Here is an 18,794-nt window from a genome sequence, read left to right on the forward strand (position 1 = left end):
TGTTTTTAAAAGTTATTTCATATTTTATATATACTCTGATAATTATACTTATGTATACCTGTACCTAAATAAACTTACATACATCGAGTCATTTAAATGTCGTATATTACGTTAATATACACATTTTCATTAATCCATCCATGATATTTTTTTCAAAATTATATAATAAACACGATGCATAACATATAAATAAGATAAATACACCCCACAGTAGAATAAATAAACATAAATGTGAGATGTGAGCAGACGACTTCCACAAGTGAAGCCATAATAACAATACTCGCCGAGTCTCATTAAATGTCGTATATTACGGTAATATACACATTTTCATTAATCCAGCCATGATATTTTTTTCAAAATTATATAATAAACACGATGCATAACATATAAATAAGATAAATACACCCCACAGTAGAATAAATAAACATAAATGTGAGATGTGAGCAGACGACTTCCACAAGTGACGCCATAATAACAATAGTCACGGAGTCTCATTAAATGTCGTATATTACGGTAATATACACATTTTCATTAATCCATCCATGATATTTTTTTCAAAATTATATAATAAACACGATGCATAACATATAAATAAGATAAATACACCCCACAGTAGAATAAATAAACATAAGTGTGAGCTGTGGTAGCAGACGACTTCCACAAGTGGTGATAATAACAATAGTCACGGAGTCTCATTAAATGTCGTATATTACGGTAATATACACATTTTCATTAATCCAGCCATGATATTTTTTTCAAAATTATATAATAAACACGATACATAACATAAAAAGATGATAAATACACCCCACAATAGAATAAATAAACATAAATATAAGATGTGGGAGCCTGGTTTGTTTACATAACTCTGCGCCTGTTACCTCATGTACTCATTCTTTCTCTCTCTCATTTATTCGTTTTATCTCATTTACTTACTCCTGACCCTACATTAAGACTACAAATATTTTAAGGCAAGTAATGAGTGAACTGTATATACATTTTATCGCTCTGGGATGCTTAAATATCATAGAATAGTATGTGTGGGTGGGGTGGCCTGTAAGGTAGCCTGGCTATTACAATACATACCACACTTGATTTCTTACAATAAATACTACTTGTCTCACCCTAGATTAAGACTATAAATATTTTAAGGTAAGTAATGAGTGCACTATGTGTGTATTGTACCTTTTTATTGCTTTTTGATGCCTGGTTCTATTGCTAACTTAATATATGTTAGTGTAAACTTGTTATCTAGTGTTTGTATGCATTTATAAGTGGAAAAAAAGGGTGTTCCACTTTACGGCGATTTCCGCTTTACTGCGGTAGCCTGGAACCTAACCCGCCGTATAAGTGGGGCCTTCCTGTATTACTAGCCATAAGTCTCAATTTTTTTCTAAATAAATATACCCAGAGTTATACCCCACATCTTATGAGTGCGTACTATCCCCAATATGCAGTGTGTGCAGCCATAACCTGTGACTTGTTTGTTTATTTCAGAATCAGGGTTCAGCAACCTAACCACTGCAGCAGCAGCAGCTACTACAGCCGTCATTGCTACTGCTGTGGTGGCAGCCGTAGCACCGCTGCTGCTGCCACCCCCCCTCCCCAACTACCACCACAACATTGACATTACATAACTAGGGTTGCAATAATGTTGTTAGACTTATTGACAGTATATTAGGTAAAAAGGACACATAACTAGGTTTTTTTTTTTTTTTTTTTTTTTTTTTTTTTCTCCAACAAGTCGGTCGTCTCACACCGAGGCAGGGTGACCCAAAAAAGAAAGAAAATCCCCAAAAAGAAAAATATTTTCATCATCATTCAACACTTTCACCACACTCACACATTATCACTGCTTTTGCAGAGGTGCTCAGAATACAACAGTTTAGAAGCATATATGTATAAAGATACACAACATATCCCTCCAAACTGCCAATATCCCAAACTCCTCCTTTAAAGTGCATGCATTGTACTTCCCATTTCCAGGACTCAAGTCCGACTATATGAAAATAACCGGTTTCCCTGAATCCCTTCACTAAATATTACCCTGCTCACACTCCAACAGATCGTCAGGTCCCAAGTATCATTCGTCTCCATTCACTCCTATCTAACACGCTCATGCACGCTTGCTGGAAGTCCAAGCCCCTCGCCCACAAAACCTCCTTTACCCCCTCTTTCCAACCCTAGGGTTAAGTAATCTAAATCCTTGAGTAGCTTTAAAAACTTTTGGGCAAATATATTTGTAAAAGGAGTTAGATTTGAGGACCTGCCTAGCATAGGCCAGTAGGCTACTGCAGTACTCCTCCAGTCTTAAATACTGGTGCCATAAATATAAATATGGTGTGGTGCCATTTAAGTGCCGGTGATTCATGACTACATGCTAAGACTTGAAATTATGCTTCATAAATTTTAAACAAGAGAAACAATATATTTTCTTTTGATTTTCAGTGAACCAAGAACTTTGGGTAGTTTTGCAAATAGGTTAGGCAAGTATGTGAGTTGGACCTACCAAGCATGGGCCAGTAGGCTTCCTGCAGTATTCTTTCTTTTGTTATTATGAGTGGGTGTGAGTTGGATCTGCCTGGCATGGGCCAGTAGACCTGCTATAATGCTCCCTTTTTTGCTTTTGTTTTTGTCAGACATTATTTATTTATTTATTTATTTATTTATTTAAAAATTTGAGCACACATACAGAGGTACAACAAATACAGGTAAGAGCAGTATGTCAAAGCCACTTATACTATGCATAGCATTACGGGCTGGGTTAAAATTAACTTAAGATTAACTAAGCAATGATGAAATCAGTGATAAAACATTAATGTAAACAGGTTACTATAAAGCACAAGTGAGTATTACAAAGACAGGTCATATGGTTGTATGCATTGTTGTACATTCAGTAGAGAGAGAGAGGAGGGGGGGTATATGAAAACAAAGCTATGAACATTTGTTTTATCATATTCAAAATAATTCAAGGTGTATATGCCAAAGGTACTATATTTATATATCCAGTTTTCTTTCAATTCAACCCTGATTGCAAATGGAGGGAAGCAGGCAGGTGGTCTCTCAGGATCTGAACATGTGCACTCATAACCTGTGGCTTGTTAATGTATCACAAAATATGGGTTCAACAACTAAACTGATACACACTTTACATACAGAAGGTACTGATTTTGATATCATAATCAGTTTTCTCTCACTTAAACCCTGAATATGTGAATGGAGGGAAGCAGAGGATATACAGATCTTGAAGTCATGAATTTGTATATATGTGCAAGAATGGTATATAATACCGACAAGATGAAATTAAGATACATGTTGCACAAGTGTCTTAATTTCATCAATTTGTATATAAATATTATTTCCAGTAATCTTACAGTTTAGCCCTGATGATGCAGAAGATATGAAAACACTGCATGTAAAAATATTAGTACATCAGTAAATACAGTAGTAGGCTAACTGGCCCATGCTAGGCAGGACCAACTCATACCCAACCACTTCCAACTCATACCCAACCACTTCTACTCCTTTTTTTTTTTTCATCATCAAACTGGCCATATGCCACCAAGGCAGGATGACCTAAAAAGAAAAATGAAAGTTTCTCTTTTTAAATTTAATAATGTATACAGGAGAAGGGGTTACTAGTCCCTTGCTCCAACATTTTAGTTACCTCTTATGACACGCATGGCTTACGGAGGAAGAATTCTGCTCCACTTTCCCATAAACAAAAGCAAGAACTAGTAAGAAAATAGAAGAAAATCCAGACAGGTGTACAGGAGGGCCCCACTTATACGGCGGGTTAGGTTCCAGGCTACCGCCGTAAAGCGGAAACCGCCGTAAAGTGGAACACCCTTTTTTTCCACTTACAAATGCATACAAACACTAGATAACAAGTTTACACTAACATATATTATGTTAGCAATAGAACCAGGCATCAAAAAACAATAAAAAAGTACAATACACACATAGTGCACTCATTACTTACCTTAAAATATTTATAGTCTTAATCTAGGGTGAGACAAGTAGTATTTATTGTAAGAAATCAAGTGTGGTATGTATGGTAGTCAGCCAGGCTACCATACCAGGCCACCCCACCCACACATACTATTCTATGATATTTAAGCATCCCAGAGCGATAAAATGTATATACAGTTCACTCATTACTTACCTTAAAATATAGGGTGAGATGAGTAGTATTTATTGTAAAAAATCAAGTGTAGTATGTATGGTAGTCAGCCGGGCTACCATACCAGAGAGAAAGAATGAGTGCATGAGAGAGGACAGGCGCAGAGTTATGTAAACAAACCAGGCGAAGGTAAGTTTTGTAAACAGTGTACACGTCTGGTTTGTGTACAAGTTACATTGTGTACAGGTTGTCTCTACATTGATACGGTAGAATAAATAAAGAAGAACACTCCCATTCTCATGTAACATCATTTTGAGAAGAAATGATGCTCTGAGTGAAGGCAATGGAAGTAAGTCACTCTGACTTTTTTGGGTTATCCTAGGTTCTCTACACATGTTATGTGTTTATGTTATGTATCGTGTTTATTATATCATTTTGAAAAAAATATCACGGATGGATTAATGAAAATGTGTATATTAACGTAATATACATTTAATGATACACCGAGCTCAGACAGCGTAAACAAACAAACTGAACAGGTTGTGGACGATCACTCGGTCAGGCGAAATAGACGGTATTAATACGTGTCCAGTTTTAGTTCATTCATGTACATTTGTAAGAGTTTGTGAAACTTTTACCTTATAATATTTTTATTATTATTATAATAATTAAATCACAAAACAAATACTCTTACACTGTGTACAAGTTAGTACAGAATTATAGCTATAAAGTGAAGGCATACGAAAGGAATATTTTTCTACAGTTATCCCTAGTAACAGGTGACGGGCTAGAGAAAACGTAATTCTTCCGACACTTCTACAAACCGTTTGGTAAACATCTCATATATATTTGTATAAATTTTTATACTGTGGGTGCATGTATCATGTTTGTGTGTTACATAATGTGTTTCTTACATAATTTTGAAAAAAATATCATAGATTAAGGGAAATGTCTATATTAACGTAATATGCGACATTAATGCGCCCAAGAGATTATTATTATTATTATTATTATTATTATTATTATTATTATTATTATTATTATTGCATCAAGAGTAGAGAGACTCTTAGTGATTTTAATGTGTACCTACATGCCAGCACAGTGTGTAAGTTTATTTAGGTACAGGTGTACACAAGTTTAATTATCAAGTACAATACATATAAAATATACAATAACTTTAAAACACTTGAAATTTTGGAAAGTTTCCAGACATAATAAGGAGATGTGCTCAGGGAGAATGTAAACAAACTCGGTGGGCCGCTGTGACCGTATTAGAAAGACAGGTGGGGGGAGCCGTATAGCGAGTTTTGGTCATAATTTGAAATGTCCGTATTAGCGGAACGCCGTAAAGCGAAATGCCGTAAAGCGGGGCCCTGCTGTATATACAATATATGCTTGTACATGTATGTATAGTGTGACCTAAGTGTAAGTACAGTAGGGCCCCACTTATACGGCGGGTTAGGTTCCAGGCTACCGCCGTAAAGCGGAAATCGCCGTAAAGTGGAACACCCTTTTTTTCCACTTATAAATGCATACAAACACTAGATAACAAGTTTACACTAACATATATTAAGTTAGCAATAGAACCAGGCATCAAAAAACAATAAAAAGGTACAATACACACATAGTGCACTCATTACTTACCTTAAAATATTTATAGTCTTAATCTAGGGTGAGACAAGTAGTATTTATTGTAAGAAATCAAGTGTGGTATGTATTGTAATAGCCTCACCAGGCCACCCCACCCACACATACTATTCTATGATATTTAAGCATCCCAGAGCGATAAAATGTATATACAGTTCACTCATTACTTACCTTAAAATATTTGTAGTCTTAATGTAGGGTCAGGAGTAAGTAAATGAGATAAAACGAATAAATGAGAGAGAGAAAGAATGAATACATGAGAGGGGGCAGGCGCAGTTATGTAAACAAACCAGGGGAAGGTAAGTTTTGTAAACAAACGAAGTGTACACGTCTGGTTTGTGTACAAGTTACATTGTGTACAGGTTGTCTCTACATTGATACGGTAGAATTAATAAAGAAGAACACTCCCATTCTCATGTAACATCATTTTGAGAAGAAATGAAGCTCTGAGTGAAGGCAATGGAAATAAGTCACACTGACTTTTTTGGGTTATCCTAGGTTCTCTACACGTATGTTGTTATGTATGATAATCTATGTAACTGTATTTGTGTATACCTGAATAAATTTACTTACATACATACGAAAGGAATAATTTTCTACAGTTACCCCCAGTAACACATTTACTCTTATGTTAGATTAGAGAAAATGTTATTCTTGGCGTCACTTGTACAAGTTATGTGGCTCCCACATCTTATATTTATGTTTATTTATTCTATTGTGGGGTGTATTTATCATCTTTTTATGTTATGTATCGTGTTTATTATATAATTTTGAAAAAAATATCATGGATGGATTAATGAAAATGTGTATATTACCGTAATATACGACATTTAATGAGACTCCGTGACTATTGTTATTATGGCGTCACTTGTGGAAGTCGTCTGCTACCAGAGATCACATTTATGTTTATTTATTCTACTGTGGGGTGTATTTATCTTATTTATATGTTATGTATAGTGTTTATTATATAATTTTGAAAAAAATATCATGGATGGATTAATGAAAATGTGTATATTACCGTAATATACGACATTTAATGAGACTCAGTATTGTTATTATCACCACTTGTGCAAGTCGTCTGCTCACATCTCACATTTGTTTATTTATTCTACTGTGGGGTGTATTTATCTTATTTATATGTTATGCATCGTGTTTATTATATAATTTTGAAAAAAATATCATGGATGGATTAATGAAAATGTGTATATTAACGTAATATACGACATTTAAATGACTCGATGTATGTAAGTTTATTTAGGTACAGGTATACATAAGTATAATTATCAGAGTATATATAAAATATGAAATAACTTTTAAAAACATTTGAAATTTTGGAGTTTCCAGACAAAATGGAGAGACTTAGTGCTTACTGAGCTCATGGAGAATGTAAACAAACAGGGTGGGGCACGGTGACCGTATTAGAAAGTCAGGTGGGGGGAGCCGTATAGTGAGTTTTGGTCATAATTTGAAATGTCCGTATTAGCGGAACGCCGTAAAGCGGAACGCCGTAAAGCGGGGCCCTCCTGTACAGGCAGCAAGACTTGCCTGAAATCTTGCATGTTTATGAGACGGAAAAAAGACACCAGCAATCCTACCATCATGTAAAACAATTACAGGTTTCCATTTCACACTCAGCAACCACCCTCCCTGAGTGGTTGCTGTCTAGCAACCTAATACTGTACTTAAGACTTCCACTCATGTAAAGCTAATTTTAAAGCTACTTAAAGTTTGGTGATATTTGTAGATTTACTCCAATCTGTGAGGTCTCAAAATATACCTCTGTCTTATGTGTGGGGGTTAAGCAAAAACCTCATTATTGAACAGGTAGTATTCCCCCCTCCCCTTCCACCCAAAGTCTTATGGCTTACAGCAACTTATGGCATTAATGTTGGTATTGGTGGGTATTTACTAGTTTTTATAGTATTGGTACCAGAATCAGTGGGTATTGGTAAATTTTAATGGCATTGGTTTCATCCTCAAAATGAGTATCGGTATCGACAAAATACAGGCATTCCATCCCTATACTTCACACATTCTTCCAACTTAGTTTTCCCAGCTTAAAGAGCCAATAAAGAATCTTTCATGCCTAACCTTTACCCTTAATCTAATCACATTGGCCCTTTTATTAGTGTTTGTTTTCAATTTCTTTTATCTTTATAACCTTCCAAGCTTCACCAACTTCTGCAAATCTACCTAAAGCATTGTAAACTCAGGAAACAGTAACTGTGACAACTCTCAATTTTTATCAGATTTATTATTTTAAGCCTGCATCTCTCCTCAACACAATAGTATTCACCTTTTTTTTAACAACCCTGTCTGTAAACACATTCAACGGCCTTTGTAAAATCGTGCAGTGCTGTGTAAGGCCCGCTTCTCTCCTGTTTGCCTTAACCCGAGTCTCACTTTCCCAGTAAAAATATATTGGCAGTCTTTCAACATTTTTGGATACACAGGGCATTGGCACCACCAGTCACTTTAGTTCCATATAAGCCATATCATATGCTCTTTCTAAATCCATAAATGCAACAAAGAGCTTTCTAAGGGCTCCTTACTCCTACTCTTAGTTTTTCAGTCTTGTAAGGAATTTTTATATTTTATGACTGAATAGGAATTTTGCATCATACTCAAACATGTTACGTATATTGTTCATTCTGTCAAATTATTTACAGTGGAACCTCTGGTCACGAACACTTCCGAACACAAACAGGTCAGTTCACGACCAAAAAATTCGCCAAATTTTTGCACCTGGTCACAGATACATAATCAGGTGCCGGACAAACACAGCTGTGCCAGTTTTCACATTCCACACCATTTTTTTGCATGCGCCAATTTTCCCCACTTCCTGTTTGTGTACACCTAACAAAGACCCTCGCCTTGTAGTCGGTCTCGATCAGACGTGCGTTCATTTACTGTGAACTCAAGGATAAGGGATAAAGTACCATCCTCTTATCCCCTCCTGGGTACTTATATTAGAAAAACGTAATGTGGTACAGTGCTAACTGTGATATACTCATAATGCACCATAAAACTATGTAAGTTTATTCAGGTATACACAAATACAGTTACATAGATTATCATACATAGCAGCATATGTGTAGAGAACCTAGGATAACCCAAAAAAAAGTCAGACAGAGTGACATATTTTTTTGGGGGGGGCATGCTCGTTTTCGTTGATTATCTTGGAAGTAAGCTATTCATAAATTACAGTAATTATGACCATGATAAATTTGGATTAGCAATGTTTTATCAGCAGGTAGTGTACAAACAGCTTCTCGCAGTACCAGTACCCAGCTAGGGCTTGCCATATATGATTTTTGGTAATTTTTTTTTTTCTCAGTTGTTTGTTGGGCTATCTTATTGAAACTTGGGCAATATATGATGGAAAGATGCTTCTTAACTTACCCCAAAAATTAAAGAAATTGGATGATAAATAACCGAGTTCACTTCTTAAAAAAAAAAACTGTTTACAGCGAATGGTTTGTAGGGGGTCTATAGCAAACTCATGCAATGTTAGTTTTCTCTATTGGTCAAGGTTTTCTCAGTGTTATTTAAAGTTTTTACATTTAGTTTACTATTACACTGCATTCTATGGTATAATTAACTATTTTTGTGCTTAAAAATCTTAAAAAACAATATTTACGTACAGTTCGTAGGGGTCTGGAATGGATTAATCATATTTACAATCCAGTAGGGAAAGTAGGTTTGGGTCATGACCAAATCGGGTTGCAACCAGAGTTTTGGAACAAATAACGGTCGTGACCAGAGGTTCCACTGTATATGAATCTAAAACATTATTAGGGCTAGCTCACCAGGTTGTGATGGCTATATGGGGTTGTGATAGTTATATAAGTTTGTGGGTTGGTAGGAGCAAATGCCAGGTTGAGCAGGTAGTCACCAAGGAAGTCTGGCCTCAGGCTAGGCTGCAAGGGTATAAGATCTTACCTTTGAAACGTCACAAGTAAGTACAGTGATAGTCTTCTGGGATCCCACTGGTGACATTTTCACAAAAACATTTTCTGCTTATCACTTCAGTTTTGTGTGATTATTTTTTTGTGTGTGTATTTTTAGTGTAAACATTTTTGTTTTGTAGGATACTCTCGGCTTGTTAGTGTGTGTGATTGTTCATGATTTTTTTTTTTAAATGGCTGAAAGGCCTCATGGTTCAAATCACTTTGTAGATCTTACAACTTCCTTCCACGCTCTTATCACTATTCATATTTTCCTTTTAGTAAGTAAGTAAGTGAGTTTATTCAGGTATACACAAATACAGTTACATAGAATTATCATACATAGCAGCATATGTGTAGAGAACCTAGGATAACCCAAAAAAGTCAGACAGAGTGACTTATTTCCATTGGGGTCCTTTTACCTTATTATTATAATATAAAGGTTATAATATTTTCTTATTATTCTACAATGAAGATAACATCTTATTATCATACTAAAAAGACTATCTACTACACGAGGGTCATTAAGACTATCTACAATACGAGGTTCATTACTAGGAACTAGGTAAAATTTACACGTATGTTAGCTAAAAAATAGGAAATCATTCCCCTCCCTTTCTGTAGCTACATTCATCAGACACCTTTTGGCACTCTTCTTGAACTGGTTCATGCTATGACTGGCTTTGACATGTGCGGGTAGTCTGTTCCATTCCTTTATTGCTGTACAATAAAAGGTGTTTGACACCTGGCCAATGACTGTGGGTACTACAAAGTTGTGCTCCCTCCCCCTAGTACTATGATTGCTTTGGTTCCCAACCTCGACAAAATTGACAGCAAGATATTCTGGACACTGTTTGTGAGCAATTTTATAAACATGATTTAGCTTCAGTTGTTTTACTCTGTCTTCAACATTCAGCATATCCAACTGCTGTAATTCATCCTGGCCTACATGTTCTCTTGGTCCCAGCCCCAGGATGAATCTTACAATTTTGTTCTGGGTGATTTGCAGTCTATCTTTCAGTTTTTTTGTCAAGGCAGAGTACCATGAAGAGCAAGCGTAATCCATATGGCATTGTATAAGGGCTAGACATAGGGTCCTGCGAGCCTCAGTAGGTAGACACTGTGCTTGTCTATACAGGAACTTCAGTCTGGCATTCGCTTTCTTTACTACACTGTTCCCTATCAATTCTCCTGACATGCATGGGTCAAAGGGGATTCCCAGATATTTTACTGATGAAACCAAAGTGATGGGCTCCCCATTACACTGAACATTAAAATTATTTACCCTTCTCAGTTTGTTTCGTGCCAAAGAGAATGGCTTCAGTTTTCCCTAGGTGTAATGATAGTTTGTTGTCTACTAACCATTTGCTGCAGGACTCCAGTTCCAGTGTTAAAACATTAGCAATATCTTGTGGATCTTTACCTGACACTAACAGAGCACTGTCATCTGCATATAGTAGGAGTTTGCACTTGACACTGATAGGCATATCGTTGACATAACATAAGAATAATAAGGGACCCAGAATACTACCTTGGGGAACTCCACATGTTATCGGCAGGGGTTCTGATAACGTTTTGTTGATTTTGACTATTTGTCTCCTGTTGCTAAGGTAGGACTTAAACCAGTCTACAGAACTTATACCAATAGCTTGAAATTTCTTACATAATATATTGTGGTTGACAGTATCGAAGGCCTTTTGCAGGTCTAAGGTTACCATACCTGTGAGGTTCCCCTTTGACATTTCTGTTCTCTGGTAATCCATCAGATTAATAAGGGAGGTGTCGGTTGAGTAGGATCTTCTAAAGCCCAATTGATAGCTATGGAGAATGTTGTTGTCATTAAGGTACTTAACTACTTGAGAATACACCGCCCTCTCTAGAATTTTAGATATTATACTGAGTATACTAACAGGCCTATAGTTGCTTACATCAGACCTACTATTTTTCTTGAAGATAGGAGTAACTCTGGCCTCCTTGAACCCCTCCGTTACGGTATTAATGGTGATTGATAGATTTATTATGTGAGCAATAGGGATTGACAGTTCAGAAGCACCATCTTTTAGGAACTTAGATGGGATGTTATCAGGGCCTGTACTCTTAGTTGGGTTTAACCTGCTTAGTTCTTTTTGAATAAAGTCATGAGATACACTTACTAGTTGATAACTGTTTGGGGTTACCCCTTTGTTGGTATAGTATGTTTGAAACTTATCAGAGTCTGTGTTAAAGGTATTTGATGCAGCTGGTAGTTTACTTACTAGTGTTGATGCAACAGATGTGTTGTAGGAATTAAAGCAATTTGCCACTTTAGATGTTTCGTGGCATACCTCATTATCGATAGTGAGTACTATGTTAGACCTATCTACTGGCTTATGGCTATACCCCAACTGTTTTAGTTGTTGCCAGAGCTTTCTGGGGTTATGCTTATACTCTTCAATTTTTGAGCAATAGTGCTTTGCCTTTGCTCCTTTTATAAATCTCTGTACTCTGTTCCTCACCCTTTGGAATTCATTTAGTGCTGCAATATCCTGTCTGTTTGCTTTAAATCTTTTTAGCAGCTGGTCTCTGAATTTCATATTATCTAATATCTCAGTATTCATCCAGGGTTCAGTTCTTCGTTTAATCCTAACCTCTTTAACTGGTGCAATATTATCAAGGATGGTAGTGAACATTGTTTTGAATTTTTCCCAGGCATCATTTGCGTCCATGCAACTTGTTATCTCTGTCCAGTCACAATTGTGTAGCCTATTTACCAGTGTTTCTTTACTGTAGTTTCTAGTTGACCTCATTTTTATTGTCCTGTGTAGGCCTATCCTATCCCTAGTGGTTTTCCTGGTGCAGTAAATGATGAAATGATCACTAAGACCTGTGGTAATGACGCCTGACTGACTAATGTTCTCAGCACGGTTACAAAGTATGTGGTCATTTAGAGTGGCTGAGAACTGTGTGATCCGGGTTGGTGTATTAATTAGTTGAGTGTAACTATTTAATCAAGAATTTGCTTATACCTTTTGCATAGCCTGTTGTTTTGCTGCTGAAAACAGATGTTGAAGTCGCCCAGTATTATTGTCTTGCAATTGTTTTCAACTCCGGACAAGACTCTGGAAAAGTCTTCTAAGAACTGGTCCTGGGTAGGAGGGCGGTAACTAGTTCCTACTAAGATGGGTTTGGTCTTGGGAAGCAGCACTTCAAACCATAGAATCTCCAGTTTATTGTTATTTAAATCAGGTCTTGGGTTGTAAGCTAAGTCATTTCTAATGTAGGCACATACTCCACCACCCTTTCTGTTCCTATCTAAGCATTTTATATTGTAACCTTCTATTTTGACCTCGTCGTCAGTCACCGTATCATCCAACCAAGATTCAGAGATGGTTATAACTGCCGCCCAAATTTTGTTTGCTAGAATCCTAATCTCTGCCAATTTAGGAAGAAGTGATCTTGCGTTGACATGAATAAAGTGAAGGCCTGTTTTCATAAAACAATCATAATCATCAATATATGGCAATGGGTCATTTGTATTAAAAATAGGTAAATCAGTGTCATCACTGCTAAAGGGTAACTGTGTCAAAGTGCATTTGTTACACACAAAATGAATTCTGGCACCGTTGCTATAATTGTACATACATCCATCATGCACCCACCCCTTACACATTTTACATAAGGTGCCTTTTCTGTTTTTCATGCGTGCTTTAGTACAGTGTATTCAACTGTTTGGTGGTGTTTGAGATAATGATGGCTGTATTGTCTCACATTGACCTATGTATGCATTACATATGGAGTTAAGGTTATCATTCCTAGCTACGAGACTGTCATTTATCTGTCTGTTTTGCCTCTGCACAATAGTTTGAGGTCCTGGATTAATTTGGATATCACCACTTGAGAGCGCTACAATAAGAGCTGTGTGCCACTGTTTTTGTTTGGGTATGCGGTGTTGCCATACCTTGCGGCGATAGCGACATTTACTTTTCTGGTAGGATGGCAACTGTTGGGCTTTTACTGTCCAGGGCGCTGTTACTCCATTCACCTTTTCCAGCCCCCATGACTGATTTCTTTCTTCATGGAATTGAAGAAGAAAGATATATATAATTATGGCAGCCTGTACCCCCCTAATGCCTGCCATTTTCACTCTTCGCTCTTTTACTCATATACAATAATATTTATTTCTCTTTTCCAGTCCCTAGTACACTTAGTATCTGCTTTAGCAATCACCACTGAATTACTAGTAAAATTTCCTCTTCAAAATCCTCTTCACTGCTCACTTTTCCCTTAACTTCACAAACCCCTTACAGTTAACCCCTTATTACACACTCCCCTTCCCACCTCACTTCACAGTCTGGCTTCACCAATTACCTTCTAACTCCTTTCCATTCTGGTAGACCAGAAAGGTTTAATCAATGGTTTTATCCTTCCAAATCCCCCTCAATTCCATTTATCGGGGGTTGTGTGGTGTTGTTGACTCTTGACCTGTTCTGCTGACTCAGCCATTTTTAAAACACTGAGGGGAGTAACGCCACCTACAACCTGACTTTCCTTGAGTTTATAGATATATTTGGCGTTTTCTGCTATGATTCTCTCACTGTACACTGGTCAGCTGAATATAGGTCAGCTACTAAAACATTAACCTTGACTGTTTAACTATTCACTTCTTTCCCACGACTGGCACTGAGGGATAACCGTCCTATAACCTTGGAGTTTTGTACTGTTGATTTGACGATGTCTCTTGTGTTTCCCTCTGGTTAGCACTGGTACAGGTGATATGATGGTGGTACAGATATGATGCTACTGTCAATAGATGAACGTCAGTAAAGATGAGAATTTCACTTCGCTAGTTGTACGTCTGGCAGTAGCTGCTGTTTGGATGCCGGTCAGCCATGTTTAAAGGCTCAATTCTTTCCCTCGTTTGGCACTGAAGAAAAAAGTCCTAAAGTCCTACAGACCTGTCATTTCCTTGGAGATTTAGTTGATCAGGTTTTCTGCCATGTTGTCTTCCCGTTGAACACTGGTGCAGTTGGTATGGGTTTACTTCATTGGAATACTTTGCTTTTTGTAATTGTTACTGGATGTATTTTGTAGGTGCCAGATAACAAAAGCTTTTTATTTGTGGCTATCATAGTAGCATAAGTGGCTTTCATAGTAACGTAAGTAGGTGTAATATACTGGACAGTACAGTGGGTGCTTGCTGATCAGAAAGAGTTTGATGTTCTTCATATTCTTAGTGTTTTACCCATTGTTCTCTAAAAGCCTTAGTAATATTTTTGCACCAGTTCTGTCAGTGATAAGCTTACAATTTAAAAAATATTCCCCTAACAATTTTTTTTTCCTTGTCTTGTAGGTTGATGAAATGTACCGTGAGGCTCCAATCAAAAACTCAATGTTTGATTATGTTGAGTTCACACGTATCCTGAAGCATGGTGCTAAAGATCTAGAAGATCAGTAACAAGTAAACGAGCTGGTAATCATGTAGTAAAGTAATGCTTTAAGGGAACCATTGTGTATTAAGGGAACCATTCTGTAGGGAGAGAAAATATATGTCTGAAGAGTTAGCAGGAATAATTATAGTAAAACCATCATCTTTGCTTCCTTTGGTATCAGAAATAGAATTTGTATTGCTGAACAGTAACATGGGACATTTGGAATATAGTAAATAAAAAACCATTGATAATTTATTGCGCCTGTAGCGAACTCTTATATAGTCAGGTTTCTGTGATGACTGAAATAGGAACAACCTCAAATACATTTATAAAACATAGTTTGTAACAAAATTTTGAGAGAATGTCTTGTTAGTGTAAGATACAATTTATATGCCCTTTTGAAAATAAATATAAAATGTAAGACCTGGACAGGAACAGGGTAATTGTTTCCACAAACATTTTCATGTTTTGTGCACTAGCCAATAAAAAGTCAAGAAGCTTTGTTATAACACTTGATTTGATATTCAGTAGTCCATTTTTTTTTTTTTACAAATGATGAAAAATACATTGTTAATGATATATAATGAAATAAATTTAATTTAAATTAAAAAAAAATGGCTTGTGAATACAGTACACTGATAAAAGGTCTCTCACTAAAAAAAAAAAAAAAAAAAAAAGTCTGTGCAATTTTGAGACCCGTTTTTCACTTTTCGTGACAGTGATAAGATTAATGAAACCTAATTCAGGTTTAATATTCAGTTTAGTTGATAGCTGCTTATTTATTGAAATTTGAAAATATACATAATCAAATATATTATTTGTTAGTACTTAATAGTGCCTTAGCATGAAAAATACTAATATAGAATTTCTGGAATTTTAAGTTAACTAACACTGATTCATGCCTCTTTCAGTTAAAATTCTTGTAACTTGCATTACTCTTCATTTTGTAACTTGTATTACTCTTCATTCCAGCAATATTCAGAACTATTTTTTTCCCTTAGTTTTTACTTTGTTACATTCCCATTTATTGGTTTAACAGTTTTAATGTATGACCTCATTCCAGTGCAAAATTTTATACCAGTATTGTACTCCAATCTTTCTAAAATAAAATTGTTAAATGTCTTGCAGTGTTTCTTAATGCATTTCTCTGTATCCAGCAGCACACTCTGCAAGGATTCCCTTCAAGGAAGGTGCCTTGATATTGGTGAAAGGCTCTTTATCCATGAAATTGGAGCTACCCTCCACTTGGATCAACCTTGACTGCCTCCCATTCCTCATTCCCCAGGTGCTGTATAAGCCCTATGAGTTTAGCTCGTCCCAATAAATATATAGTAATTTAAGAGGATTGCCAGGTCATCTTGACAGTACATCATATCTTGATTGTCCTGTTCATCAGAGCACACCAGCTTCACCCCCCCTTTTTTCAGGGAACTAACATGTTTGTTTTGTCCACCCTCCTCTGACAGTCCCATCTCTGCTGAAAACTTCAATCTTAGCTCTTTCTGGGTTTAGTACTAAATTTGATTGTTATTAGTATTTCAATCTTCGCTGACACAGGCTTGCTTCATCAGCTCCAACCCCAAGTCTTACAGATGATGTACTTTCTTAACCACATCAACCTAACCCCCAACCCATCATCTCTCAACTGTGCCATGCAGCACTGTACAACTTAAAGATTAAACACATTCTATAAATTCAGTAAAATTCTAACGGACCCCCATTTAATGGCATCCCAATTTTTTTTTTTTTTTAACACACCAACCATTTCCCATCGAGGCAGGGTGACAAAAGAAAAAGAAAAGAAACACTCGGCAACATTCAACATTTTCACCATCATTCACACACAATTGCTGTCTTTGCAGAGGCGCTCAGATACGACAGTTCAAGTGTCACTCCAAACAGTCACTATCCCAAACCCTCCTTTAAAGTGCAGGCAATGTACTTCCCACCTCCAGGACTCAAGTCAGCTAACCGGTTTCCCTGAATCCCTTCACAAAATATTACCCTGCTCACATTTCCAACAGCTTGTCAGGTCCCACAAACCATTCATCTCTATTCAGTCCTATCTAACATGCTCACACATGCTTGCTGCATTTCCAAGCCCCTAGAAAACAAAACCACTGAGAGAAGCCATACATAGTGGTGGTGGAGGCACCAGCAGAACCCACCAACACTATCACACTTAAACAATGTATGATTTTTTTTTTTTTTTTCAACAAGTCGGCCGTCTCCCACCGAGGCAGGGTGACCCAAAAAAGAAAGAAAATCCCCAAAAAGAAAATACTTTCATCATCATTCAACACTTTCACCACACTCGCACATTATCACTGTTTTTGCAGAGGTGCTCAGAATACAACAGTCTAGAAGCATACACATATAAAGATACACAACATATCCCTCCAAACTGCCAATATCCCAAACCCCTCCTTTAAAGTGCAGGCATTGTACTTCCCATTTCCAGGACTCAAGTCCGACTATATGAAAATAACCGGTTTCCCTGAATCCCTTCACTAAATATTACCCTGCTCACACTCCAACAGATCGTCAGGTCCCAAGTACCATTTGTCTCCATTCACTCCTATCTAACACGCTCACGCACGCTTGCTGGAAGTCCAAGCCCCTTACCCACAAAACCTCCTTTACCCTTTACAATGTATGTAATTTATAAATAAGATATATTTACATTTTAATTTATAAGTTTATTCAGGTGGTAAGTTACTAAATGCTGTAAAGAGTTTTTATGAGGATAGTGAGGCTCAGGTTAGGGTGTGTACAAGAGAGGAAGACTACCTCCTGGTAAAAGTAGGTCTTAGACAGGGATGTGTAATGTCACCATGGTTGTTTAATATATTTATAGATGGTGTTGTAAACGAAGTAAATGCTAGGGTGTTCAGGAGAGGGTGGGATTAAATTATGGGGAATCAAATACAAAATGGGAAGTGACACATTTACTTTTTGCTGATGATACTGTGCTTATGGGAGATTCTAAAGAAAAACTGCAAAGGTTAGTGGACGAGTTTGGGAATGTGTGTAAAGGTAGAAAGTTGAAAAATGAACATAGAAAAGAGTAAGGTGAAGAGGGTATCAAATGGTTTAGGTAAAGAAAAACTGGATATCAAATTGGAAAGGAGGAGTATGGAAGAAGTGAATGTTTTCAGATATATTTGAGAGTTGACATGTCAGTGGATGGATTTATGAAGGATGAGGTTAATCATAGAATTCAAGGAAAAAAAGGTGAGTGGTGCGTTGAGGTATATGTGGAGACAAAAAATGGTATCTATGGAGGCAAAGAAGGGAATGTATGAAAGTATAGTGGTACCAACACTCTTATATGGGTGTGAAGCTTGGGTTGTAAATGCTGCAGCAAGGAGATGGTTGGAGGCAGTGGAAATGTCCTGTCTAAGGGCAATGTGTGGTGTAAATATTATGCAGAAAATTCGGAGTGTGGAAATTAGAAGGTGTGGAGTTAATAAAAGTATTAGTCAGAGGGCTGAAGAGGGGTTGTTGAGGTGGTTTGGTCATTTAGAGAGAATAGATCAAAGCAGAATGACATGGAGAGCATATAAATCTGTAGGGAAAGGAAGGCAGGGTAGGGGTTGTCCTCAAAAAGGTTGGAGGGAGGGGGTGAAGGAGGTTTTGTGGGTGAGGGGCTTGGACTTTCAGCAAGCG

The 18,794-nt window shown here is 36.8% G+C and overlaps 1 protein-coding gene across 1 annotated transcript in view; it reads left to right on the plus strand.

Moving 5' to 3' along the window:
- The window catches only part of sqh (Myosin regulatory light chain sqh), a 43,747-nt gene extending 27,500 nt beyond the window's left edge, over positions 1–16,247 (plus strand). The window contains exon 6 of the mRNA XM_070089656.1: positions 15,047–16,247. Within this exon, the coding sequence (XP_069945757.1) occupies positions 15,047–15,151 (105 nt within the window). The 3' untranslated portion in view covers positions 15,152–16,247. The remainder of the gene's footprint in view (positions 1–15,046) is intronic.
- Positions 16,248–18,794: the final 2,547 nt, after the last annotated feature.

The sequence above is a fragment of the Cherax quadricarinatus genome, chromosome 29 (genome assembly GCF_038502225.1).
Source record: "Cherax quadricarinatus isolate ZL_2023a chromosome 29, ASM3850222v1, whole genome shotgun sequence".
Classification (NCBI taxonomy): domain Eukaryota; kingdom Metazoa; phylum Arthropoda; class Malacostraca; order Decapoda; family Parastacidae; genus Cherax; species Cherax quadricarinatus.